Below are 24,287 nucleotides of genomic sequence, written 5' to 3' on the forward strand. Positions count from 1 at the left end.
ACCTGATAAAGAAAACATTTTTTGTACACCAGGCTTGAAACATGCCTTGTGATAATAATAGAAGATAATAACATCATATCCCAGCTTTAATTCAGGCTGTGTTGGAAATGCTGTTCTCACTCCACAGCTCCTACTAGTGGCAACATGGGCACATGCACACATAGAAAATAAAAACCATGCTCACTGACGAGAAGTTCTCAGAGGGATTCAAGACTTATCACTCTTTGCACCTCTGCTTTGTGCATACACCTGCAAGAGGCAATAAGAAAAAGCGGTGAAAAACCCATTCCAGATATCCAGTATGAATCCATTCACAGTTTGGATTCAAAGAAAAGCAGATATTTTTTACATTTCTTTTAATCGTACATGGCTACAGTCATCAGAGAATGGTGTTTATTGAGTAGCATCAATGGAGGGGTACTTAGTTTTTTTTTTTGTTTTGTTTTTGTTAAAGGGTCACCCCACAGGACCCTTTGAGCGAAGATGAGTGGCTATATTCTTGAAAAAGAGACTGTAGTGCCTGTGTGTCCTTTTACCCTCAGTGGATATGGCTCCAAAAAATACAGTAGAAAGAAAGCAAACACTTTTAGCTTGCTTGCCAAAGGTGCAGTGATGCCTTGCTTCCCATCAAGGGTGATAAGAGAGGAAATTGCTCTTGTAAAGGCCCTAATGATGTAGGGATTACTCATCATTCAAAGGCCACTCACCTACAAATTCAGTGTGCTCACATCCTGAAAAACAAAAAACAAATAAAACCCCAATATTAAACCCAAAGTGCAAAAGATATGTCAAATATAAAAACTAGAAAGAATCAGAGAACGCAAACCTCCACCAAGCCAATGCAATTTATTTTTATTTTATTAATTTTTTTGCCAATGATTGTGGGCATTATTTTTGAGTTAGAAGCTGGCAAAATTATCCGTGTTTTCCCATAGTAAAGAATCCTTAAAACATGTCATGGATCCAGGCGGTGATCTGGATCACCCCTAAATTCTAATCACTTGTTCCTTGTTCCATTTCTGAGATGTCCTGGTAATTTAATCAAAATTTGTCCACAGATACAGACAAACAAACCAACACCACTGCATACATGACCTCCACCTTCGCAGAGGTACAAATTCATACGATTATAACACCAGGTACCTCTGCAAGTCCCTGAGGGTATGTGGAAACTTTGCAGAGAAGCTTATCTGAATAGAGCAAAAGCACAAAATATCAACTGCACTAAAAAAAAACTCTGGACACAACACCTGGACACAATCTGTTGAAGGTGAATGAAAACTAGCAAGCAGGGAATCAGAGAAGCTGAAACAGCTCTAGGTAATCAATACATGCTGAAAAGTGAGAGACATCTGGAACATCTTAAAGAATTAAATGAGCTCTTACAACAAATGATAGCATTGATGAATGAGTATGTGGTTGTTCTGACATTGCTGTAAGGATACTCTCATAAAACAAAAAAAAGTTATGAAATCCCATTCTGTATATCTGGAACTGTGCCAGAGGTGAGACATCGGTAAGCAAGACTTAAAACTAGTCTGCATATACACTTATGTCATGAAAGCTATCTGCAGAGGCAAGGCTCTCTGTAGGTACACAGGTCATCTGGTTAATACTCAGAGTGCTCCCCTGACAGTGTCAGTCTTTGTTAACTTTGGAGGGCCCTGGCTGACCTCTGACAGTAAACACACCAGGGTGGAAGCCATCTCCATGGTGATAGTGTGGACCCCCTGCCAGTACCTGGGGCCAGTTGGGTCCTCATGTCCTGCCTTGTCAACCCCCTCTATGGTTCATGTGAGGTCCCCATAGATCAGGTCCTCCCTGTTGCCCCTCAGGAGCTGACCTTAGGTCTGTGACTGGCCTGAGACTAGGGGTGTCCGTGGTGCTTGGACCTATAAAAAGACCTTTGAAAGAGAGCTTTGACTGGAGAGGGTATGGGATGTAACTGTCTCTCTTTATGGGGAGATATTATTACAGGGACAGGTCAAACCCTGACTACAAAGAGGAGTATAAATAGAGACAGGAGGGAACACGTAAATCACTACCTAGCCCAATCAGTTCTTTGTCTCAATGTACATTAAAGACCCCCCCCCCCCCCCCCCCCCCCCCAAAAAGCTTTGCTTTTGATCTTATCTAAAGTCATTTTTGATTAAAAAGAAATCTCCTGAAAACTTTAGGGGGTTGGAGATAATTTTACAACTGTGTTCTCTAGAGTAGCCTCAGTCTGTTGTAACTGCTACTGGCCACCTCAGTTGCAGCCATAAACACTCAGAGAGAGTGTGTGTATATGTATGTGCGCGTCTACCAGGTCGTCCTCTCAGTGCTGCTGCTCTGTGATCAGTAACTCCTCTCAATTACAGTATTGTGTGCTGTTCCTTTCGGCTTGGGGTTAAACTCTTTGCAGACCCCTTTGAAGTACTCATCCCTTTATCTCAAGTCAGAGCCAAGAATTTGGGGGAGGACAATGGAAAATGAAACCAAGAGGGAAGCTTATGGCAATTATCAACCAGGGCCATGAGGAGGAAGTCAGCTTGCATAAAGAGAAGATAAAGAGAGAAGGAGCTTGCCAATGTAGGACAGGGGGTTACTGTTTCAAGTCTGTTTGGTGTGTACACACCCCGGGCGACAACTGACTGCCGACAGAAAGGAAATGGAGGCCACCTCTTCAAAGTAGGTGACAACAGGGGGACAATGGCCTCTGAAGGGAGCAAGAAGCTGATGAGAGGAGCTGCAGTAGTGGTGCTGACGGTGCATGGGGTCAACATAAGTGAGGACCATGAGGTGGCATGAAGAGTATGGAAGGAGAAGGATGGAGGAGAACAGAGGAAGAAGTGCTGTTGTCAGCAGAATCAAATGGCATGCAGCGAGCTGGGGAAGATACAATTAAAGTGTGGAGTTAAGACAGGCTTTGAAGTTGGACATGGTGCATAATACCTTTAAAAGTTAAGGAAGGGCAACAATTTGCAAGTATGTTATGGGGCTGTTTTGAAAGAGGAAGAAGAGAGGTGGGGGCAAAGCAAGTGGTGGTGAGGTTTGTTTTTGAAAGGGTTCAGTTTGAGGGGAATGAAGTTGGATTTCAAGCAGCAATTGGCCCCAGAAGGCTGTTTTTTTTTGGTTTTTTTTAAAGAAAAATTATTTTTTTATTTTTCTTTGCTAAACAGAGTGAGTGGGAGTCTGTGCCTACCTGGGAATTTTGATAATGAGGATGAGTGTGTGTGAGATGGAAGAAGAAAGAGATTAATGTGTCAGAGAGAACGTAATAGGAAGCAAAACAGGTGAAAGAGAGGATACTATGAATAAGACATGAAATAGGAAGGGAATTGGTAGGCAAGGAAGGCAAAGAAGGAATAAAAGACAGTAAGAGAAGAAGGAGGGGGGGCTGTTGAAGGTTATTTATTGGTTTTTCCCCTCATTTTAATCGCATTTTGCGCTTGACTTTTAAGTCTACCAATGTATAGAAACAATGTCGGATGCACTGTCTAATCCCGTTTGGGCCATGAAGCTCACTCTACACAGACAGTAATGACTTTTATTTCCTTTGCTGCTCGCACTGAAGCACTATGCAGACACTTCACATGCTGGACGCCCCAGTCCTGCCATGCTTGACAGGACAGCAATCCGTCTCTGAATCGGTCTTAACCTGAACCCTGGACTCCTTCACTCATCCTTAATCTGTCACTTAAACCCTGTCTCCCTCCTTCCTGACTTCAGAGTGCAGGGTTCCCCCAAATAGGTGATTAACTTGCTCGTCCATTCATCAGATGCCAGATTTTATCTCTTCCCCTGCTTCCTGTTCCTTCATTAAAGGGGTGTGACATAAGATGAGCACCGTGGCAACAGAGGCAAGCTCTGAAGACGACGGATGGCTTAACTGGAAGATTTGGAGGCGATTATCGCATTGAGAAAGGGTCCATACAGAGAACACTAAAAATCAGATGGCAAAAAAATGTAGGCAACATGAAGCAGGAGTTGCACACTCTTTCTATTTTCTATGTTTAGGATAGACAGATTCTAAAGATTAAATATTCATTTACTAAGACATTCATTTATAGAGCTCCACTGTAGCTAACAATGAGAACACAGTGGCCATGTCCTCTGTAGCAGTTACATAATTTAATATCAAATGACATAAAACCAATGTGAAAGCACTGGCATAAAGTGGCTTAGGGGACTGTAACTAGGAGGCAAAGCATGCTAGTAGAGATATACTTATAGGTACAATGCTGTTTCCCAAAAAAATGAGATGGTGTGTAAACTATGAAAAACAGAATGCAATGTTGTTTAACCCCTGTACATGCTCGCACACCTATAAAAGAATAATGTTGAACTATATATATATATATATACATATTTATCAACGTATGTCACCATCCACAGAGCATTGTTTTTAATGGAGGGTCTTGCTCATGTTGCTAAGACTACGACAGCTTTACAGTAAAGGATTGTCGTGCCAGTAGTTTAGACTTGTCACCCACTGAAAATATTTTGTGCAGGAAGAAACTAAAAATATGAAAGGATCAAATGAAGCTTTTTCACATTCAAAGCTACAGGTACATTTCCTGCCAGCTCATAAACACTTATAATTTAGGAGCCTATTACAGGGGTAAAGATGCCATTATGTCAACTTTTTTTTTTTAATATGTTGACATAAAATTCAAAATTTGAAAAATGTGTGCATTTTAAACCACAAACACACAAGTTAGAAAAGTAAAAATAAACACAAAGCAATGATACAGTGTGGGAGTCAGCAACATCAGCGATGCAAGCAGTGTGTGGATGTGTGTCAGGTTTTCCGTGGAGGTGTTGGAGGTGTATGATCAAAATAAGGTGATGAAGATGGATAAGTTGGAAAGACAGAGTGAGGCCATAGAGAAACTTCTCCTGCCAGGGAGGTACAGGTGAGCCACATCAGCTGCAAAAGCTTTGGATGAATTTTCAACTTTATGCTCATTAGTGTGGATGTCAGCATTGTAAGACATATACAGGCTACCTAGACAGAGACAGAGGGCAAGCGATACTGACAAACCTCCCACACTGTCTTACACACCTCTGTCCCTCTGCTCAGCCCACACCATCAGATGACAGATTCTCACTACAATCAAGAAAACCACAGCCTGCTGTTCCCTCTTCAGTAAGTCTGTATAGCCTCTAACCCACTTGTTCTCAGATCATACAGCTGCATATCTTTTTCATAGTCCCTGTTGCATTTGAGTGACAGGACTGGGAAAAGTTAAGAAAAAAAGGCACTTCCATAAATACCACGTCAACAAAGACAGAATAAAACATGCTAGGAGAAAAAGTCAGGAACGGAGAAAACGTGACGGAAGGTAGAAGAAACAGCATAGATGAAACGGATTGAGGGTGTAGTGTGTGTGAAGTGTTGGCGATAAACAGGTTTATTTATGCAAGCAGTGTAATGCAGCCAAGCACCAGCCTGCTAGGGTCTGACTCAGAATACAGCTCTATAAAAAGATCCAGTGGCACGCATGCTCACGCAGATGATGACTTTGTCAATCACACGCTGATGTACAGTCAATCCTAGAGGCTTGTCACAAGAGTGAACACATAACACGTCACACGTGTAAATCTTGTAAGAGGCAGCAAATGTCCTCAAATCACTATGCTTCACATCTGAATGTAGTACAGGTCTTTAAATTTATGCCCTCAAATAAACTCTCTGATATGCTACGTGAATGAAATACATAAAACTCTAGTTTAAAGTTCTCTGTGCAGAGAAGCCACGTTTACAGTTGAAAGACATTTTTGATTCAGTCATGTAGCAGGCTTTTTATATCTGGTGTGCAGCAGATTTGAAATTTTTCTGCACTCAAGAAAAGCCCTCATTAGACAACCTCCAGCTGAAGCAAGTGCATGAAAATCAGACACATTTCAATTGCGCAAGCATCACACGGCAGCCTGAGCACTCACATGAAGTGAGAAAATGGTGGATGAGTGGAAACCTTTGCAGCTCTCTGACCGCCCTTTACTGTTGTCACACAACAGTCCACTGTCTGATGTGGAGATAACTGAGAGGAAACAAGGGCTTTGATCCTTAATGGGGCCATGTCGGCTCTGTGGAAATGACATTCATGGCTTGTATTTATACAAGCACAATTATAGAGGTAATTTTGGCGGTAGACAATCAATTAGACTGAAACTATGCCAGAGTAATAACAGATAAAAGGAGAGGTTATGACTGGAGCCTGGTTGGGTGTCAATGAGCTAAACATGAGTCTGCTCAATAAGCCAAAGAAAACACTTTTATAACTCCAGTATCAGCAGCTGCCAACCTTAATGGCTCAGTAAGCTTCAAGCAAAGTGTTTCTTGTTGTCAACCAATGTCTGGGCAGGAAGGCCAGTTTCGCACCAGGACTCTTTTACCACAGAGCCATGTCGTTGTAATACACGCAGGATGTAGACTTTTTCTGAGAAAGCATATGTTGCCCCTACAGCTGTATATTTCATTCAGGATTAATGGTGACTTTACAGATATGCCCACAATTCCATCAGGAATACTGGCCTTTGAACTATGCACTAATAAGAAGACGGATGGTGGTCTTTTACTGCCATTTTCTTACAACATTTTGGTCTTCTTTGATTGTTTTAAGGTGCTAACAAAGTTGGATTGGATTAGATCAGATGGTATCTTTTCAAACTGGGTTTTGGTGCATCTCTGGCTGCCATAAAAAAAAAAAAAATCAGATTATCATTTGTGATTATTTGTCAGATCAGAGGACAGCTTTCTGTATTGTTCCTAGTAAGGTTCAGATAGGGCAGATATTAGTTTGGGATCTTGTTTCTATGTATTTTTTTCTTTACATGTTTTTTTGTAATCCTCAGAGGGGTTTACTGCATCAAGGAAATGATTTAGACAATATAATAATTTCTGTTGCAGTGTACAGAGTTTTTTTCTCTGGACTCTCTGAATCTCTTATTGCTATTACATACTGTAGATGACATCCAAAAATTCTGTTCAAGCTTACAGTGACTTATTATCCTTATTAAGTTAATTTTATTTGTCAGTACATATCTTGCAAAACACACTGAAATTCCTTCTTTGTTTTTAACCCAGTGGCAGATTCAGTGCACAGGGAGCAGTTGGGGGCTAAGGGTCTTGCTCAGGGACCCACAGCGGTTGCCGGCATGGGGACTCAAACCCAGGTTCTCCAGACCCAAGCCCACCTCTGTAACCACTAGGCTAATACTATTAAATTGTCAAATTATCATTAAAGTTATTACTCTAGACTCAGATGTAGAGAAAATCTTATACACAACTGCCTGAATAACCTTTTGCTTGTTCATGAAATCTTTTATTTTTAAGTTAAATGTTCCTCAATTGTTCATCCAGATTATAATTTAACATTAGAAAGCTTTTCTAGTCTTTCAGCATCATCACATTTTTTTAAAGCAGATATGTTTTCCTACATGTCAAGCTCTGACTTCTATCTTAGTTTCACTGACAACTAAATGATTTTTAAAGCACTGAATTCTGTTTCTATTCCAACTTTTCATTCTTGTCTATTACAAACAATAATAACATAAAAAAATTGAAATATCTCACAATATATAGGAAACATCTGACTCCATAAGCGAGAAATTTTCTGAAGGCTAACACACAGCATGGTAACACACAGGATAAGCAGTGAATGCTCTTTCAAAGTCAAACTATCAATAACTTGAGTTGGTGCCAGTAAACTTTATACCTTTGAAAGAAAAAGTGTAAAAATGGCATGGGATGGTAGTAAAGCAATGCTTGTTGTTACTCTGCCAGCTGCCTCTGCTGTCCTGGCCGTCTGTGCTGCCAGTTGTTGATGTGGGTATAGCTCCACTACTCTGTCAAGTGCTGTATGCAACTGAGAGAACTCTTCAAGCCCTGAAATAGCACATTAAAACGAAACTTTCAATGGATTCCAGCATATATAAGAACAATTTCCATTAAAAAACAGCATGTTGCTATGTAGATAGCTACTTTCCTTAACCAGGAGGACCCAGTTTGCATTCATGACATTAGAGAATACAAGTTCCCAGATGGTAGTTCACATTTGGACTGGAAATAAGGATGACCATCAACCCCGTTTTCAGTTAATACTGCACAGATTATAATTTGTTACACCTGCAACATAACTGCATCCACTTTTGACATCTTTTGGATCAACTATTGAAACATGTTACACAAACCAGTTTAACTGAAGCACATAAGGTCATTACAACATTACATAATTGCAGACACGCTACATCCAAACCTTCTTGGATGTACACAAATAAATGTGTACCTTGGATGTTCTGTTGCAATAGTAATAAATCCTCTGTGCACCTCTTCCAGGAACAACAGGCTCTACAAAGGCTTTGTGTTGAATGACTAAATTCCTGTTTCACAGATGTTGGTCTGACCGTCCCCTCTTCTCTACTTTCTATTCTTCTTCTTCTCTGTTTCTCTTTGCCCGGGCAGCAGAGATCACCACATCAAATAAATACAGAGAGGGGAGTTGTGTTTCATTTGGAGACAGCAGAACAGGTCATGGAGCATGTGAAGTGCACGGGTAAAAAGAAAGCAGTTCCAATGCAAATAAGTGAGGAGAGCTCTGAAATCAAAACTAATTTAGGAATGAAAAAACATGCCTAATCTTCTTCCAGAAAGAGGAGTCTTTTGGAAATGATAAGTATTCTAGTTCATGCATTCCTTACCAGTGAATGACTCAACCTGATCGGGGCTCATCATGATGTTAGTGTTTAATCCACCAAACGTTATCACCACCATAAAAATCACAAATTTCTGGACACTTTGGAGGAAACTCTGAGACAGGAAAGTCATCTTTGGACTCCAGTGTCTGGATCATTGGGATTAGGTTTAAGCAGGTAACACACAAAGCAGTGCCAGAGGCAGAAACGCTGGGGCCAGCGTCTGTAGCCGTTGGCCCGTAGTCCAAACAATCAACTCGCAGCACTTTTTTCTGAACCAACCACAAATAGGGGCTTGGGCATAGAGGAGATGTGAAATAGTTATGGGGGAGACGGGAATTTAAGGTCTTTGACTTTGGTTACAGCATTAATCTTAGTTAACATGCTGTGTTCATACAAAAACAAGGGCAACAGCACGCCTTCCTCTAACGGAGGGATTGGTTGTGATGTATTTCAAAATGATGGAAGCATGCCGTAAATGGGGAGGAAAAAAAAAGCAAAACAACAGAAAATTATGAAAAGTCTTTTATTAAAAAATTATGTAAGGACATGTTTAATGATATCAAACATCAACAATGAAAATACCAAGTTAATATCAGAATAACGCAACGAACTGAACAGTATAACAGGATGAGAACATAAAAATCTTCCTTAAAAAAATTTGTCAATGAATAAATATTTCATGAGTAAAACAAGCATATTAAACTTAAAGATGGCACGAGGAGTGTGAAGTACTTGTAACAGTCAGTAATGCTCATCTATGATGGGAGATTTTACTCTTCATGTCCAGCCATATGTCACGTTATCATGGAAAGAAATTCAAACTAACTCAGTGTTTCCCAATCCAGGTCCTCAGGACCCCCTGCCCTGCATGTCTTGGATGTGTTCCTACTTCAACACACCTGATTCAAATGAATGAAATTCGTCATCCAGTTCTTTGTAGCCTGTTAACGAGCCATTCATTTAATTCAGGTGTTAAAGTAGGGTTACATCTAAAACTTGCAGGGCAGGGTGTCCCGAGGACCTGGATTGGAAAACACTGAACTAACTCTTTGAAAGCTTGGATGTTATTTTCCAAATGAATCAGTATGAATAAAATGTTAGAATACTAAAAGAAACACAGTGTTTAAATGTGATGTGACAGTCCACCCAGATGTAGATGTGAGTATTGTTTCAACACTCTATGTCTTTTTCAGTGTGATGGATGAGTGTTAAATCAAAACCCTCCAGATTACAAGTGTTTGACAGAATGCTATAAAGTAAGGATTTCTGTAATTCCACACAGAAAGCTGTATCTGCATTGTTCTGCAACACAAACCTCCACATATTTTTATACAGTCCACTTCCACTCATCTCCTGCTGCGACAGGCGTCCAGGTCTTCCTGCAGCAAAGCAGCGGTCTTCTGGAGGAAGCTGACCTGTAGCACAGACACACAATGTAAGATATGGTGCAACAATCAGGAAAATGTACAGGCTTTGATAGCTTGTGTAATTGGTATGAGGTTAGCAGGGCACTGATTAGAAGTGGAGAAGAGTGCGTTCGGTGAGTTGTGCTTTTGGGTTGAGTGGGTTAGCAGAGAAGGGGTGAATGAAATAAAAGCTCGCTTGTTGAATCCAAAGGGTCAAGACAGCAGGGGCTGGGGGTCAGGAGATTAGGGTTGGTGAGGTTAAGGCACAGTGGGTCACAGGGCACATTTTGGTCCAGGTTAGATGAGGTTTGGATGTTGTGAGAGGAGGCAGCACCATTCTTTTGTTTGGCTACAAATTGTAAGTTTATTTTTGAAGTGTTTTTGGCTGAAGTGAAAATAAACCCCCATCTACATTTACTCAGCATCTAGAGCCTGGCAGAATAATCACAGTCCCAAAAGGATCTGTATTGTTCTGGGACTACCATACTGGAGCCGAGGGTACATTCCTTTCTGTGGGGGAGACCTCAGCTCAAGTTCTAGCATTTCATTTGGCACTTCACACTGCTGAAGTATATGCAAAACTCCATTGAAATGTGGTCAGATTCCTCCTGAGACATGAAAACTCTCCATAACCATTTTTTGTCTTTTTTTTTTTTTAACTATATAAAAATAATGCATGTTAATGTGCAAAACCTAAGACACTGTCAATGAGAGGAGAGACCGCTCTGGTCATGAATTACATTTTATAAACATATCTGATCACAGAGCTGTGGTCTGTGCCCTGAAATGGGATCTTGGAAGATGTATTTATACAAGGCAGGGGTTTATCACGAGCCCATTTCACAATATGTGGCACCACATGGTCTTATTATTGTTACAACAAAAATTATTTGCTATGTAAGTACCCCTTGTGAAAGGCGAGATACGAGGCTCAGAAGAACAATGTGAGGTTCAGCAAAAGTTGATAGTATAATTAGATGGAAGGGAAAGGGGAAACTGAGGTTAATAAAGATGATCTGTAGGATCCAAAGCGAACTAAAGGTCTGAGACTGAGCGCTACAGCAAAACCAAACGATCAAGACCTTTGTTCTCATTCATATAACTGAATCTGACATAGTCATACCATATGGTCAGGTTCTGTTTCAGACAGTCTAGAGTGATTTATGGTCCAACTTCACATTTGAGTCTTGGAAATTCACTGTATAGAAAGTGGCTTTAACTGACTGAGTGATCTTACAAAAAAGAAAAGCTGTCATGTCTTGTTTAGTTTCATACAACTCTAAAATAGAAACATGCTTTTTGTAAAACTCAATTTCCCACAAGGTTAGGAAACAGAAAAGAATGATTTGTGGAAAAATCAAACCTTGTATTTAATTTAAAATAGAAGAAAGACAACATCTAAAATGCTATTTAGCACGCTTCAGAAACTTGGGACAAGAGCAACAACAAACTGAAAAAGTTTTACAATGCTTAGCATCCTCTTGTTAAATACCCTGTACCATGACAGAATATTTAAGAATGAGTCACAGAGAGGTTAATTTGGTGAAAAGACTTAAGTTTAAATAGTTAAACAATTTAAGAATAATATTGTAAAATCTTCAGGCCATCAGGCAACACAGCATTTAAAGCAGACATGATTCTACATGTTGCTGTGGATCAGTTGCTAAGATAGGCTCCAGCTTCCCCCTGACCCTGAACTGGAGTAAGCGCTATAGAAAATAAATGAATGAATCTAAAGCCGAAATTAATGCAGGGCTCACAAAACCATCTGAAAACCTTTGACAGTGACTGCAGTAACAACAATTGAAAACTGAAACTCTGCCAAGCAGGGATAAAAAAAAAACCACACACACACACACATAAGATGGACGGAGGTGAAGTGGAACACTGTCCTGGCATTTATGCACATGGCATGAGTAACCTGTGTGTCTTTGAAAGCACCATTACTGCTGAACAACACATGCCGGTTTAGATGCAACCATTGCAGACATCCTGATGATGGCTTATTCTGGGAAATCTTTCTTACATGAGAGCGATAACAGGAAAACACATTCTGCACATATTACGACAGCACGACTGCTTATAAAAGGATCCAGCTGCTGAACTGGTCAGCCTGCAGTTCATGCCTGTCACCCACTGATCTTTCAGTCATCTGGCGCATTATGAACTGAAACAATACAGCAAAAGAGGCTCCGCACTGTTCAGCAGCTGAAATCCAACAGGAAAACGAAAGGATTTTACTTTCAAAATTACAACTGATCTCCTCAGTTTCCAAACACAGTGTTGTTAAAAGAAGAGGTGATGCAAGACATCTGTAAATATGTGACTGGCCCAACTCTGCTGAAATATGTTGCTGGCATTACATCTGAAATTACATAAATTATACAAAAAGACAATAAAATTGTTTAGTTCATCACGATTTATTGTCTTTGCACAATTTTTTTGTTATTAAATACTGAGTTTAAATGGGTTAGAGATAATTGCTTTCTATCTTTATTTGCATTTTACACATTACAAAGACAAAAAATCTAAATTACAAAGCAGTCAGATAGACAGAGAGTGGACAGACTGAATATGTTTTGGATGTTTGTTTTAGTTTTACATGTATCTAGTCTGGATGTGGCAATTAATCCTCACCTGAGCTTTAAGAGAGGTGATGGTGTCTTCAAGTTCCTGTCTGAGTTCAGCTGGCATCAAACCTTTGATCTTCTCCTCATACTCCTGATGCACCATAGTCACCTGACAACACAGAGCTGGTTAAGTTATATACTATTACATTATCCACATTACACATTAGTAGTGACATAGATGAGTAATCCATGAATATCATTGCTGAATAAGTGTTTCTGCCTCCTTGTCTCTCCTAGACACAGCAACCAAACCAACAGCTCACTTGGAGGAGGCTCACACACTCACACAAATAGACTGTGGGTATCCCCTCTTTATTCATGGCTCAGAGTATTCCCTCACTCTACACAGCTCCTTCACATCTCCACAGGGGGTCCACAGGCTGGCAGGACTCGCACTGCACAGCCCCCCATCCCCACTGGCTGCTGGCGACTATAGATAGATCTGACACAAAGCATTTACAGCAAGGGTGTCCAAAGTCAGTCCTCGAGGGCAGCTGTCCTGCAAGTCTTGGATGTTTCCTGCTGCAGCACACCTGAATAAGATTAATGGGTCAATATGATTGGGCAGAACTTGACAACAAGCTGTTGAGGAGAGGAGAGCCATTTTATTTGATTCAGCAGTGTTGGAGCAGGGAAACATTTAAAACCTGCAGGACTGCAGCTCTCAAGGACTGGAGCTGGACACCCCTGACAGGCTCAACACAGCTGGGTTTGGAAGAGGACAGAGCCACGGTGGAGGGCAGAACACATCAAACATAGTGGCGGCTCAATAGCTAGCTAGCTATCTCCACCAGGGAGGACTGGAGGAAGTCTGTCTGGGGCTAAATTACACTCCACTAAACCAGAGTCTGATTATAGAAGTTGAAAAGGGTTTGGTTAGCGCAACCCCCTACTTTTTACCCACAAACACACATCAATGGGCACACACACATGCAGTGCACAGGCATAAACACACACAAACAGAGCTTTTACAGTATTGTAAAAGCATTTACAGCATCTTGAGGAGTTGCTGAATAGATTAATTTGGAGCTTGATGAACAGTTTAACAGAGCTTGAGGAATTATTGGGGCCTGTGAAAAGCAACAGTTTCACACACATATTTCAAGGTGTAACTAGGGCAGAGTCTGGGCAACCATAATGCTTTTGGCAGAGCCAAAGTCCAGCATAGTCCAGCTCTCATCAGTCTGGTCTTTCAAGTGAAGAGAGCGTGAATGAAGCCAGGGGGTGGGGGGTTTTAAAAAAGATCAGCCTCCCTAAAATAATCATCCTGTTGTGGATTTAACTGATTGTTCTGGCTTTGGCTAATTAATCTTCCTAGGCACAATGAAAGGGATTGGGGAAGCACTTCAAAGCAACCCCCAGTATAAATGATCCCAACATGAAGCAGCTCACTTTGTCTCTGCACAGCGTGTAGTAGATTAGTCTGCCACAACTTTGCCAATTTTCAGCCTCCTTCAAGCCTGCTGATTTTAAAGTGCTAGACCAATTACATCAGATCGAGACTCTACTGGTTTGCAAAAACATATCTTTTCTCTGGTGTGTGACAAAGAGATCAAGGATAATTTGCAGGTGACATTTCTCAAACAAGAGGCAAAAAAAAAGAAAAGTTGGAGAAGCTTTAATTTAAATGTCCAGGATAAAATAAATAAATATATATATATATATATATATATATATATATATATATATATATATATATATATATAAAAAAAAGCTCAAGCCGCGGGGTGCAGATTTTCAAAATGTCTATCTATAGCAGCCTCTGTAGTCATAACAGAATGGCAAGCCAAGACAAAACACACTTCAATACCTCAGACCAAAGCAATAAACAATGGTTGAATAAACACATCCTTTACCAGCCACTCTGAATATAAGTCTTAGATTCTTCAAAAGCCAAGTGCCTTAAGTTTTGCATTCTTGGTTCATGTATGGTACAGTCACCGCAGCAATGAGAGATCTGCTCTGCCTAAATTATAAGCTCTTTTTTGGCAATGCTGTCTCCATTTTCTGTCCCATACATACATTAGAATAGGCAAAACTGCAACAGTGAACTCACAAGGACTTGCAGAGAGCAACAGGGGCGACTGGAAACTCTGCAGACAGTCGTAAAGGTGAAGAGGTCTTTTTCTTTGATGAACCATCTACAGTTACATTATTCTTAAGTATCTCTATTTTGAAGCTTAGCCATAACTCTTTATGCACCATGTGTGGGTGGGAGCAGCAGGCATTTGCTTTATTATAACAATACATGTATTGTGGAAATACTTGCTTGACTTACAGATTTGGAAGAAAAAAACAAAACACAAACAAACAATAAGACAATTTCTGACTATGTCTCTCAGTGGAGTTAAAAATTTAAAGCAGAAGCATCTGACTCCCCACAGATGTCTGACTTGCTTCCTCAGAGACGTTGTTCCTTCAGCTTTGCATTCTCTTCCAAGGGTCTTCCACTCACATCTCTGTTTTTCTTCATGCAAACACACATTTTTCTCCTCTTTCAACATCTTTTTTACAGCAAAGGCATGTTAGTTTTTCTGACAGGTGGAAGGAGACGTGCGATGACGTCTGAGAAAAAAAAGGCTCCTCGCTATTAGGACAGAAGATGGCTTTGAACAACGTTGCTGATCAAACCCTCCAGGAGGTTTTGGTCATTGATGGATTCCAGATAAATCCGACAAAGGAGAAGCAAAAAAGGAGGGCAGAGAAGTCACTGGAAAATATGTGTGCCACTATATCCCCTATAGCAATGACAGAGGATTTAGACTTTTTGAAGTAAAATTGGGTTTTATCTGCACAGTTTTGTTTTTTAAATGAGATTTTGTTTGTTCCTGATGAAGCTCAGTTTTGAAGACTGTGAGGAGCAGCAGTCATTTTCCCCTCCCAGTCATTTTAAAATGACAACATTTTATCTATATATAGCCTTTAGATTGTGGTTTTGACTTTCTCTTGTATTTAGTACTGTCACATGGCATGATTTTTGACAGCTGCCAGCAGAAAGGAACAAGCACTAAATACTTGCAGTTCAATTGAAGTTTGTCACATCGTTGGGAAGTTTGATAAATGCTAATGAAGTTGGTATGTGTGTGTGTATGTGCTCAAGCTTACGGGAGATGAGTTGGATGTGCCCTGAGTAGCTGCTCGAAAGACCTATTTGATATACCCCCTTGTTCCTTAGCGATAAAAATCTTGTCAGGAACAAGAGGGTACATCAAAAATGCCACTACTCACAAAGTTTGCACCTTCACATCTACTCAGTTGGCATTGAGTGAGTTCACCTAGGAGCGGTTTGAAATCAAAAACTCTTTGCTGTGAGAAGGAAAAGAGAAACAGCTTCACCAAAATGAGGGAAAAAAGAAAAAAGCGGGAGATTAGAGACGGCTACAGATCTTTGTGGAGTTGTTAGAATGGTGGGATGGATTCGTGGCTGCTGATGTAACGCTTCACAATGAAAACGGCATGCAAGACAATGACAAGAGTTCAACTCATCTCCATGTTCGTGTGTGCATCTAAACTGAGAACAACTACAGAAATGAACTGTTTATTTATTACACTAAGGTCCAATGCGTACAGTTCACCATAGCCACTGTACGTATTTCGATGGACAGCTACGCTATATTCTGCTGCTTTCTTAAACAAGAATTCAGCCACGCAGTGAGCTGATGATGTGCTATAACAGAGGTGAAGGAGCCTGAGAGGGCCTCGCATGTGAGGCAAGCAACATCTGGGTGAAGTCTGGACAGAAAAGCTGTTAGCATGCGAGGGATCAGATTACAAAGATATAAGGATTAGAGGGATACATCTTGGCAGATAAACAAGAGAAAAAAACAAACAAAAAAAATCCCCAAACCGGTGTTCCTTATACAATTCATTTGTATGCATAATGTTTACACACAAAAACAAATAAAAAACTATATTATGGCAGAGCTGCTGTTTTCCTTAGACAAATTACACTAAAACACACACCTGACCAGGTGAGGGAGGAGTCAATGCTTTCTCTTAGTTTTCTCTTTTGAGCTTATGCAGAGCACTTTCTGTGGCTCACTGCCTGTTTGCCGGCTTTGTCACAGAAAAACAGTCTGGGATAAATAAGTGAAACTCGTTTGTGGCTGTAAATCAAAAGCTGTGAGGAGCCTAAAATGAAACCCAAATGCTTAGCCACATTCTTAGTCTTGTTTACTCATGCTGAAGCGAAGCATGAGGCCTGGATGTAATCATGATGTTGCAGGAAAAAAGCTGACTCATTGGTGCTGGTTTAAAAAAAATATATATAAAATAAAAAAGAAAGGAAAAAACAGGTGTTATACAGGTATTTGTGTCAGAAATTTTAATCAATCATGACCACATTTTTAGTAGGCTACAACCTGATGTTCTAGTAAAATAAATTAAACAAAGGAGCTCAAATAAACAAAATTCTTATGAAATGTTTGCTTTTAAGCAAATTACAAGAAACTTTCATTGGCGAACACTGTAGAAATCATGACATAGCAGAGGGATAATACTTAACTAAACTACCTGATGTATGCAAAGTTCACATGAATAAAACCCAACAAGAACAGGTTGAGACAACATAACCGTTCTATTCTTCTAATACGAAGAACTGATGTGGCATGAGCTTGTGTTTTTTTTTTTTTTATTATTGATTTGTTATTTAACAAATAAAAGCAGTTTAATGATATGAGTGCAAAGGCAATAATCTAAAATAAAAGCTGAAGGTTTAGTCAAGTCAACTTTATTTATAAACCCATTTAAAAACAACATATGTGTTGTACAACAAGGACAGATAAAATGTTATAAATGGCAGATTCAGGGTGCAGTTCTAGGAGACAATCTGCAGCATCCCCTGGTGTGGATCAGTGACAAATAGCTCCTGAAAAGCATCAACCCTTCAGTGCGATCTACGATAGCCGGACACCGAGGTGTGTGACAACTGTGTGAAATGTGTACAAGGGTCAGTGGGAGGATCACAAGGAACACGAGAGAATAAATGCCTTCGGTGTACATACCGCAGCACAAAGACCAACCTCCTGTGTGAGTGTAGTCATTAGTGCTTTCTTCTCCGTGTGTGTCAAGGTCAAAACAGAGCCTGATTACAGGGCATTCTGGAGAGCCACGGGGAGTGTGTGTCAGTGTGTGCGCACACAGAGGCTTCCCTTTTAAACACAGGCAGTGGTGGCATTCCTGGCCCTAGGCGCTGGCTCTTGAAGCCAGATCTCAAGGAATTTGGGAAATGTGCGAGGGGGCATATCGTTGACTCTGAACAGGAGAAGGAGAGATGGTAGAGAGATGAAGGCAGGACAGAAAAGGAGGGAAAAAGGATCCATTCTGTTTGTCTTTTGTGGCCCCCTGGAGGATCAAGTTAGGATGGCAAAGTAGAGGAGGGGCTCACCACAAGAAGAGAAGGGAGAGCAGAGAAGGGTGTTGAACCAGCCACTAAAGAGATTTAAGGATTGTATGATTAACATGAATATTTAGGCTGCGTGCTGGCAAGAAGCTAAAAGAAGTGTGACCAAAACGGCTGAGGGCTGAAAAAAAAAAGTTAATGTCAGGCAACGAGAGTGATGCAATGATAGTGGTGGGCAGCAAATGAGTTTAAGTGAGACGGCCTTGCTTTCTTGTATATACCTGATGAGCATAAAAAAGAGATGGCGAGAGATTTAGAGGAAAAGATGAGTAACTTCATTACCTTCTCTTCAGTCTCCAGCTCCTTGCTGAGTAGCTTCTTCTCTGAGCAGTGCAGCTGTCTCTGCAGGCCTTCCACCTTTTCCTGCAGAGCCTGGGGGAAGGGAGAGACAGTCAGACGGCTGACAGACACAACCAAAAAAACAACTCCGCATCTTTGTGGTGTAACGTGTAAGTGACGCAAATTGATAGAAGATGATCTACAGTTACATTTCTGCTGGCAAAAGATGCACACTTCAACTCAAAGAGCGGTTGTTTAACAGTCAAGACACCAGCTTTGGAGAAAACCAATGAGAGAATATAAAAGAGACAGGAAGGTAGAAAAAGGCAGCCTGTGACTATTTTTGTGTCAAAAACACTAATAATAAACGCCATGACAGTAATTACTGAGACGCAGCCCTAATTTAGAAAAAAAAAATCAGCACAAAGCCACACAGGGATTTTCCTGCATTTCTAATCTCTGTTTTTAAAGGAAAAGATGCATTCCCACATGTATCCCTGAGTTGAACAAATTTGCCACAACAATAAATAACTTGATCTATTATTTTGGAATTCAGGCAAGGAAAAAAAAAACTCTCTTTGTGTATATGTGTGTGTTTGCATGTGCGCTGGGCAATTCCTCTCCTCTCTGCCTGTAAGTGATAGCAAGCCGCAGTTCCTCCGCTCAACACGGAACCAGATGTTTTTACTGCACATGTGGACACTTCATCTTTGATTACCCTGCATGGGAAACAGAGAGGTGATGTGCACGCACATGCACCTCAACATAAAAACATACACATGCATTTACTCTTCCAAACACACACACATTCAACAAGTGTGTGGGGATCTGGCTAGCATCAATATCCGCAGCATACCCCGCCACCCCCCACCCGAGCTGAGTGAGCGGGCCAGGTGTTAGCTTGTTGATTCTGTGAGCTGAAAGAAATGCAGTCCAGGTGATAGGCATGACCACCTGATGTACAACCCACTACACAGACATAAATCACACAACCTATAAAGCTTTAGGGTAAGGATGAACTTCTGTATAGCAACGCTCAGAAAAGTGGACAACAAACACACAAAAAAAGTTTGAAATTTCTGAAAAAAATTCATTGTAATTTATTTATGTGTTTATTTTTGGCATGAGTTCATTCTCTTTCAATAATCTGAATAAGCTACATCAGACTGGAATGATGCTGCTTTTCCAGGTTTATGAATTCTTTATTCACAAACAAGATTACACCCACTGGTGAGGGCTAATCAGCAGTCTCCGATATTTTGTCATGACAGTTTAGTATTAAATCAGCCTACATCAGAAAACAAACAAAAAAGCCCCAGCTAGAATCAAGTCAAGCCACACCACAACACGGAAAAGACCAAATGTGAACCGCTTGAACTCCTCTGACGTAAGTAATTCCTCTTCAGAGTTTACCTCCTCCTCTTGCAGTGGCACATTAGCGCATCTGGTAGAGGGAACCAGATCAACACACATTAATGGCCTATTGTGATTTTAAAGCGTGTTTAGGTCAGTTTGAGCTCTTCAGCTTGAAAGGCAGCACAGTAATCCTACTAATCGGGGTATTTCTTTACCAGTCACGACCCCATCGTAGCCCACATCTCTATCCAGCGTAAGCCTTGCTTTCGATTTCATCATTTCTTTTTGTTTATTGACGAATCAAAGGCTGGAAAAGCATTTTCAGTGGAGCTGACACAGTTTACAGATTGTAGTGATGGTATGGTTGTGAGGGATTTCCTTTTTTCTTTTGGATTTTAAAATAGTTTAAAAATAAAGAATTGCAGATAGCTGGGATTCTGAGACAGGTTTCAGAGTTTGGGCAAAACAGAAGAAAATTCAGGGGCAGCTTAATGTAAAACACACTAAGACCAAACTACTTGAGGACAAAGAATATGTCGGAAAGAACACATTTATCTGTGACTTATTAAGAAAGTATTTGTTTATGGAAAGTGAGTGCAACATCAAAGGCGAAGATAAAAAAAGAAAGCAACTCCCTTCTTCTTCTGACTTCCCGCAATGTGACGCAGCATTTCGCGACCACTTCTTCTGGGAAGTGCAGCTGAACAGAGGGCCTCACTGGTGACATAGGCTTTCTTGTGGGTTCTACATAGAAAATCCTCAAAACAAGTCTGAGGGCACAAGTTCAATACTTGTTACTGTATTAATAGAATCTGAGGGGGCGATTCTCCTGATGAAAAGATTGCTTTGTGAGTCAGAAAGAGCTTTGCAGTTATTTAGTCATTATCACTGTCAGGACGGATGATATTACAGTGATAGCAACAGATAATTAAGCAACTCTTCTAGACAAAGTAATGATTTTGGTGAAAAAAAAAAGACAATTAGTCAGAGAAGTCAGCATAAATGTCTGTATTACTACCCCACTGATGTAGCTGAAACACTGTCAGACTTTAATCCAAGTCAATAGCAACTGATAATAAATGTCATGTTTATGTGGCTTCTACTGCTACTACCACTATCTTCTCTTTTTAACAAGTTTATGTTGTGCTAATAAGCAAGCACAGACTCTTGTACATATGATTGTGAGGTTTTACAGGACAAAAAAAATTATGTGATCCTTACCAGGCTTTAAATGACATAAGTATTATCTAAATAACATATGTCAGATTGCACACTATTATTATTTCTTTAAAAAGAAAGAAGAAAGAAATGTTAATGTAAATTTGCTGCTGTTTTTCGGATCATTTTTCATTCTCCAAATTTCTGTCAAACTTCACATCTGACTCCTGAATACTTTGGTATGCAGAAGACTTCATGGTTGACTGCAGGGTGACCAGGTCTTACATCTACACACTAATCCCAAATCACTGCTAGGATGCTGTGCAATATCTCCAAACATCTCTAGTTTGCTCTCATCTGTCCAAAGTACCTCGATCCAGAAGACTTGAGTTTTTGTTTTTTCTTCAAATGCAACATTACTAACCTTAATCATGCTTCCATGTTCTTTTCTTTGTTTGTTTTTTTCTTTGTAGAAACAAGGCTTTCTACTGACAATCCTTCCAAACAATGATTACACACATTAATATGTAATATGCTGTTCATCTCGCATTTTATGTACCTTATTTTATGAACACAAATTTAGGTCCTACACTTAAGATCTCGTGAGGACCAAATGATTTTAATTTAAGTCTTAACATGTGAAATCTTAGCATTCAACAGAGGATTTACTTTCTTTTTCCACATCTTTGTATAAAGATGAAAGGGTCGATTTGTTCAGAAAGTCCAAAAACACAGAAAAAAAACATCTAAATACATAGGGTAGACGTGTACATTATCACTCAACGTATGACAGGATGCAGATTGTTTCTGTTGTCATGGATGTGTAAATGTGCATGACCGACCATGTGTAGGAGATCCAGCTGAAGCTTCGCTTGATTCTCAGGGTGATATAGTATCTATCAGCCATGCAGAGAGAGATGATTGAGAACAGGCCAGGAAGAAGAGAAAATTGATTTCATGAGGGAAGGATGTAAAGACAGAAGGAGAACAGAAAGACAGGGAAAAGGTGTATGATGGAGAAAAAAACAATCTTAAAGTGCTGAACAAAAAGCCCGGGAAGATAAAGAGAGAAATCAGGAGGAGAGAAAGAGAAGGGAAAGTTCAGAGAGGTGAAAATAAGAAACAGCAAGATATCGAGGAAGAGGAGGGTGGTGGAGAAAAACGCGGCCGGGGTGAAGAGACGGGGTCAGGGGCTTACATCTACCTCACAGTCACACAGTCGGGAGACTTGAGGGCCTTTCTAACCTCTCCATCAGCAATCTGCCTTTCATTCCAGACTTTGGCTCAAAGGAAAAGTGAGGCACACGCACACAAGCGCTGACAAACACACTGCTCAGAGCGATTCATGCAGGTATAGGCATGCATTAATATTAACAACAAAAGTTCTAAAAATGTGAACACTGCGCTCAGTCAAATGAATGTGCAGTTATTGTGTTGCAGGCGAACAAACATATACACACAGACGTAGCAATGCCTGAGTCATCCTTTCCTGGGTGGTCCTCCTGCGCAGATAAGGCAAGCCTGTTTCCCTAGGGTGAAGTAAAAGCAACAGAGGGTAGGAAAAAAAGCAAAGAAGAAAGATGGGAGGGAATGGTAGGAGGAGGAAAAAAGGCCAGGGGCCTCTTTAAACTTGGTGTTTTGTTAGGAGCTGAACTGCTCTTCATGTGCGGCGGGGGCCTTCTATTTGCAGTGTGCTGTCAGAAGTTTCTCCCAAAGTCTGGATTAAAGAGATCCTCTAATGACACTGAGGCTGGACGACTTCAGACAGCAGCAAAAACCTCACACTGCACCGCCTCCAGCCAAGGACACACACACACAGACAAGCAAAGGGTAAGGTAACAGATAGATTCACAAGGGGCACAAAGCACACAGACATACATAAGCAAAGACAACGTATGTGGACTTCGCCCACACACACACACACACACACACACACACACACACACACACACACACACACACACATATCAGCTTTAGTAGAACAAGGCGATGTGTGCATGTACAGCTACTGATCTAATAGTAAATAATAAAAGAGGTGCTAACCTCAAGGAGAGATGGATAGCCAGAGAGATGAGCACAGACTCACTTTTATCAAAGGATTATGGGAAAGGTAAAGAAGAGAGAAGCTGTAGGAGGAGGAGGTGGAGTAGGAGGAGAGAGGTCCCCCTCCTGAGGTGTTTGAGAAGAGAAACTTTTGCTTTTGCTTTCCTGTCTTGTCTGTCTGTGTGCTGGAATAAAAAGATTTGGTTTAGCAAGTCGACCAGGACAGCCCCTCTGAAAGATAACACTGATATTGGTGTGAATTGACTTGCTTTCAGTGCTTTTGATGCTTTCCATGCACCTCTCCCAGAGTTGATTTAGAGGTGTGAGAGTTTACTGCGACGGCGGTTGTGGAACTTTCCCAAACAGTTAATCGAACGATTATCTAGTGTTTTGCAATACGTGCACATGCTGGCACAGCTATGGAGGCGTCTTTCAGAGCGCTGATGAAAATAGTAAGACAATTCACGCGCTAATGAAGATGTGTTGCAACCAAGTTATGCCTACAGGGGTAACACGCTGTTCTCTGTCTTTCCGTCTCAGTGTCTTTCAGCTGCTGTGAGCAACGGTAGAAAGAGAATAGGAAACAACACCGAAAAATGTGCCATATGCCTGCTGTTTTTGTGTTTGTTTGTGTGTGGGCACTCATAAATATATTCTGTTTAGCAAACGGTATTTCATTTAATGAATGTTAAGCACAACATAAGCTGCAAATATAACTGCTTCCTATAAAACCCCTTGACAACACTTTGTAAAAGTTAGGTTACTGTTTTAATTTAAGATTTAATCTTCAGCTTTTTACCAAGCAAACAGTCACACCAGGAACCAAAAAAACAAGCAGGCAGCATTATTTGTCATTTATTTTACATCAGATTTTCCCCAAACTTTACAAGTCAGACCATTGTTTTGTTGACTGATAATCACACAGGAAACTGTAAATCTCATTAAAAATAAACATTTAAAGCTTCTAATTATATTGCAACATATTAAAACTACAACCCCCGGTACAAATGGGAGTTATTTGTAGTCCTGAATCATTTAACTTTTTTTTTTTTTTTAGATTAAATGTGATCCTTATAAAGTTCCACAACATTAACTCCATTCTAACCATAACAACAAGCTAAGACAACAGGCATTAGTGTTGGCTATTTTAGTGTTTCTGTGCCCCCAGAGATGTGAGCTTCAAGTATGCACGGAATTCTTCAAACACGCAAGTTCAAGGCCAGAACAAGCATATGTTATGAGGCCATGGTGGTTTCTTTGAACGAAGCATTCAGTTTGTGGTTTAGTGGGTAATTTCCGTTTTTTTGTCGCCAGTGGATTATAGTCTCTAAG

General features: G+C 40.4%; 1 protein-coding gene across 3 annotated transcripts in view; it reads right to left on the reverse strand.

The window, feature by feature from the left end:
* The window catches only part of cep112 (centrosomal protein 112), a 121,647-nt gene that overhangs the window by 2,188 nt on the left and 95,172 nt on the right, over nt 1-24,287 (reverse strand). For 2 of the 3 annotated variants that reach the window (XM_041995874.1, XM_041995855.1), the window contains exons 24-26: nt 18,402-18,491; nt 12,726-12,827; nt 9,954-10,097 (exon numbers count right to left, since the gene is read on the reverse strand). In XM_041995874.1, coding sequence (XP_041851808.1) covers nt 10,029-10,097; nt 12,726-12,827; nt 18,402-18,491 — 261 coding nt within the window. In that variant the 3' untranslated portion in view covers nt 9,954-10,028. Of the gene's footprint in view, nt 1-9,953; nt 10,098-12,725; nt 12,828-18,401; nt 18,492-24,287 lie in introns of those variants that run through there. The other variant, XM_041995865.1, reaches the window with a different exon arrangement.

The sequence above is a fragment of the Melanotaenia boesemani genome, chromosome 2 (assembly GCF_017639745.1).
Source record: "Melanotaenia boesemani isolate fMelBoe1 chromosome 2, fMelBoe1.pri, whole genome shotgun sequence".
NCBI lineage: Eukaryota > Metazoa > Chordata > Actinopteri > Atheriniformes > Melanotaeniidae > Melanotaenia > Melanotaenia boesemani.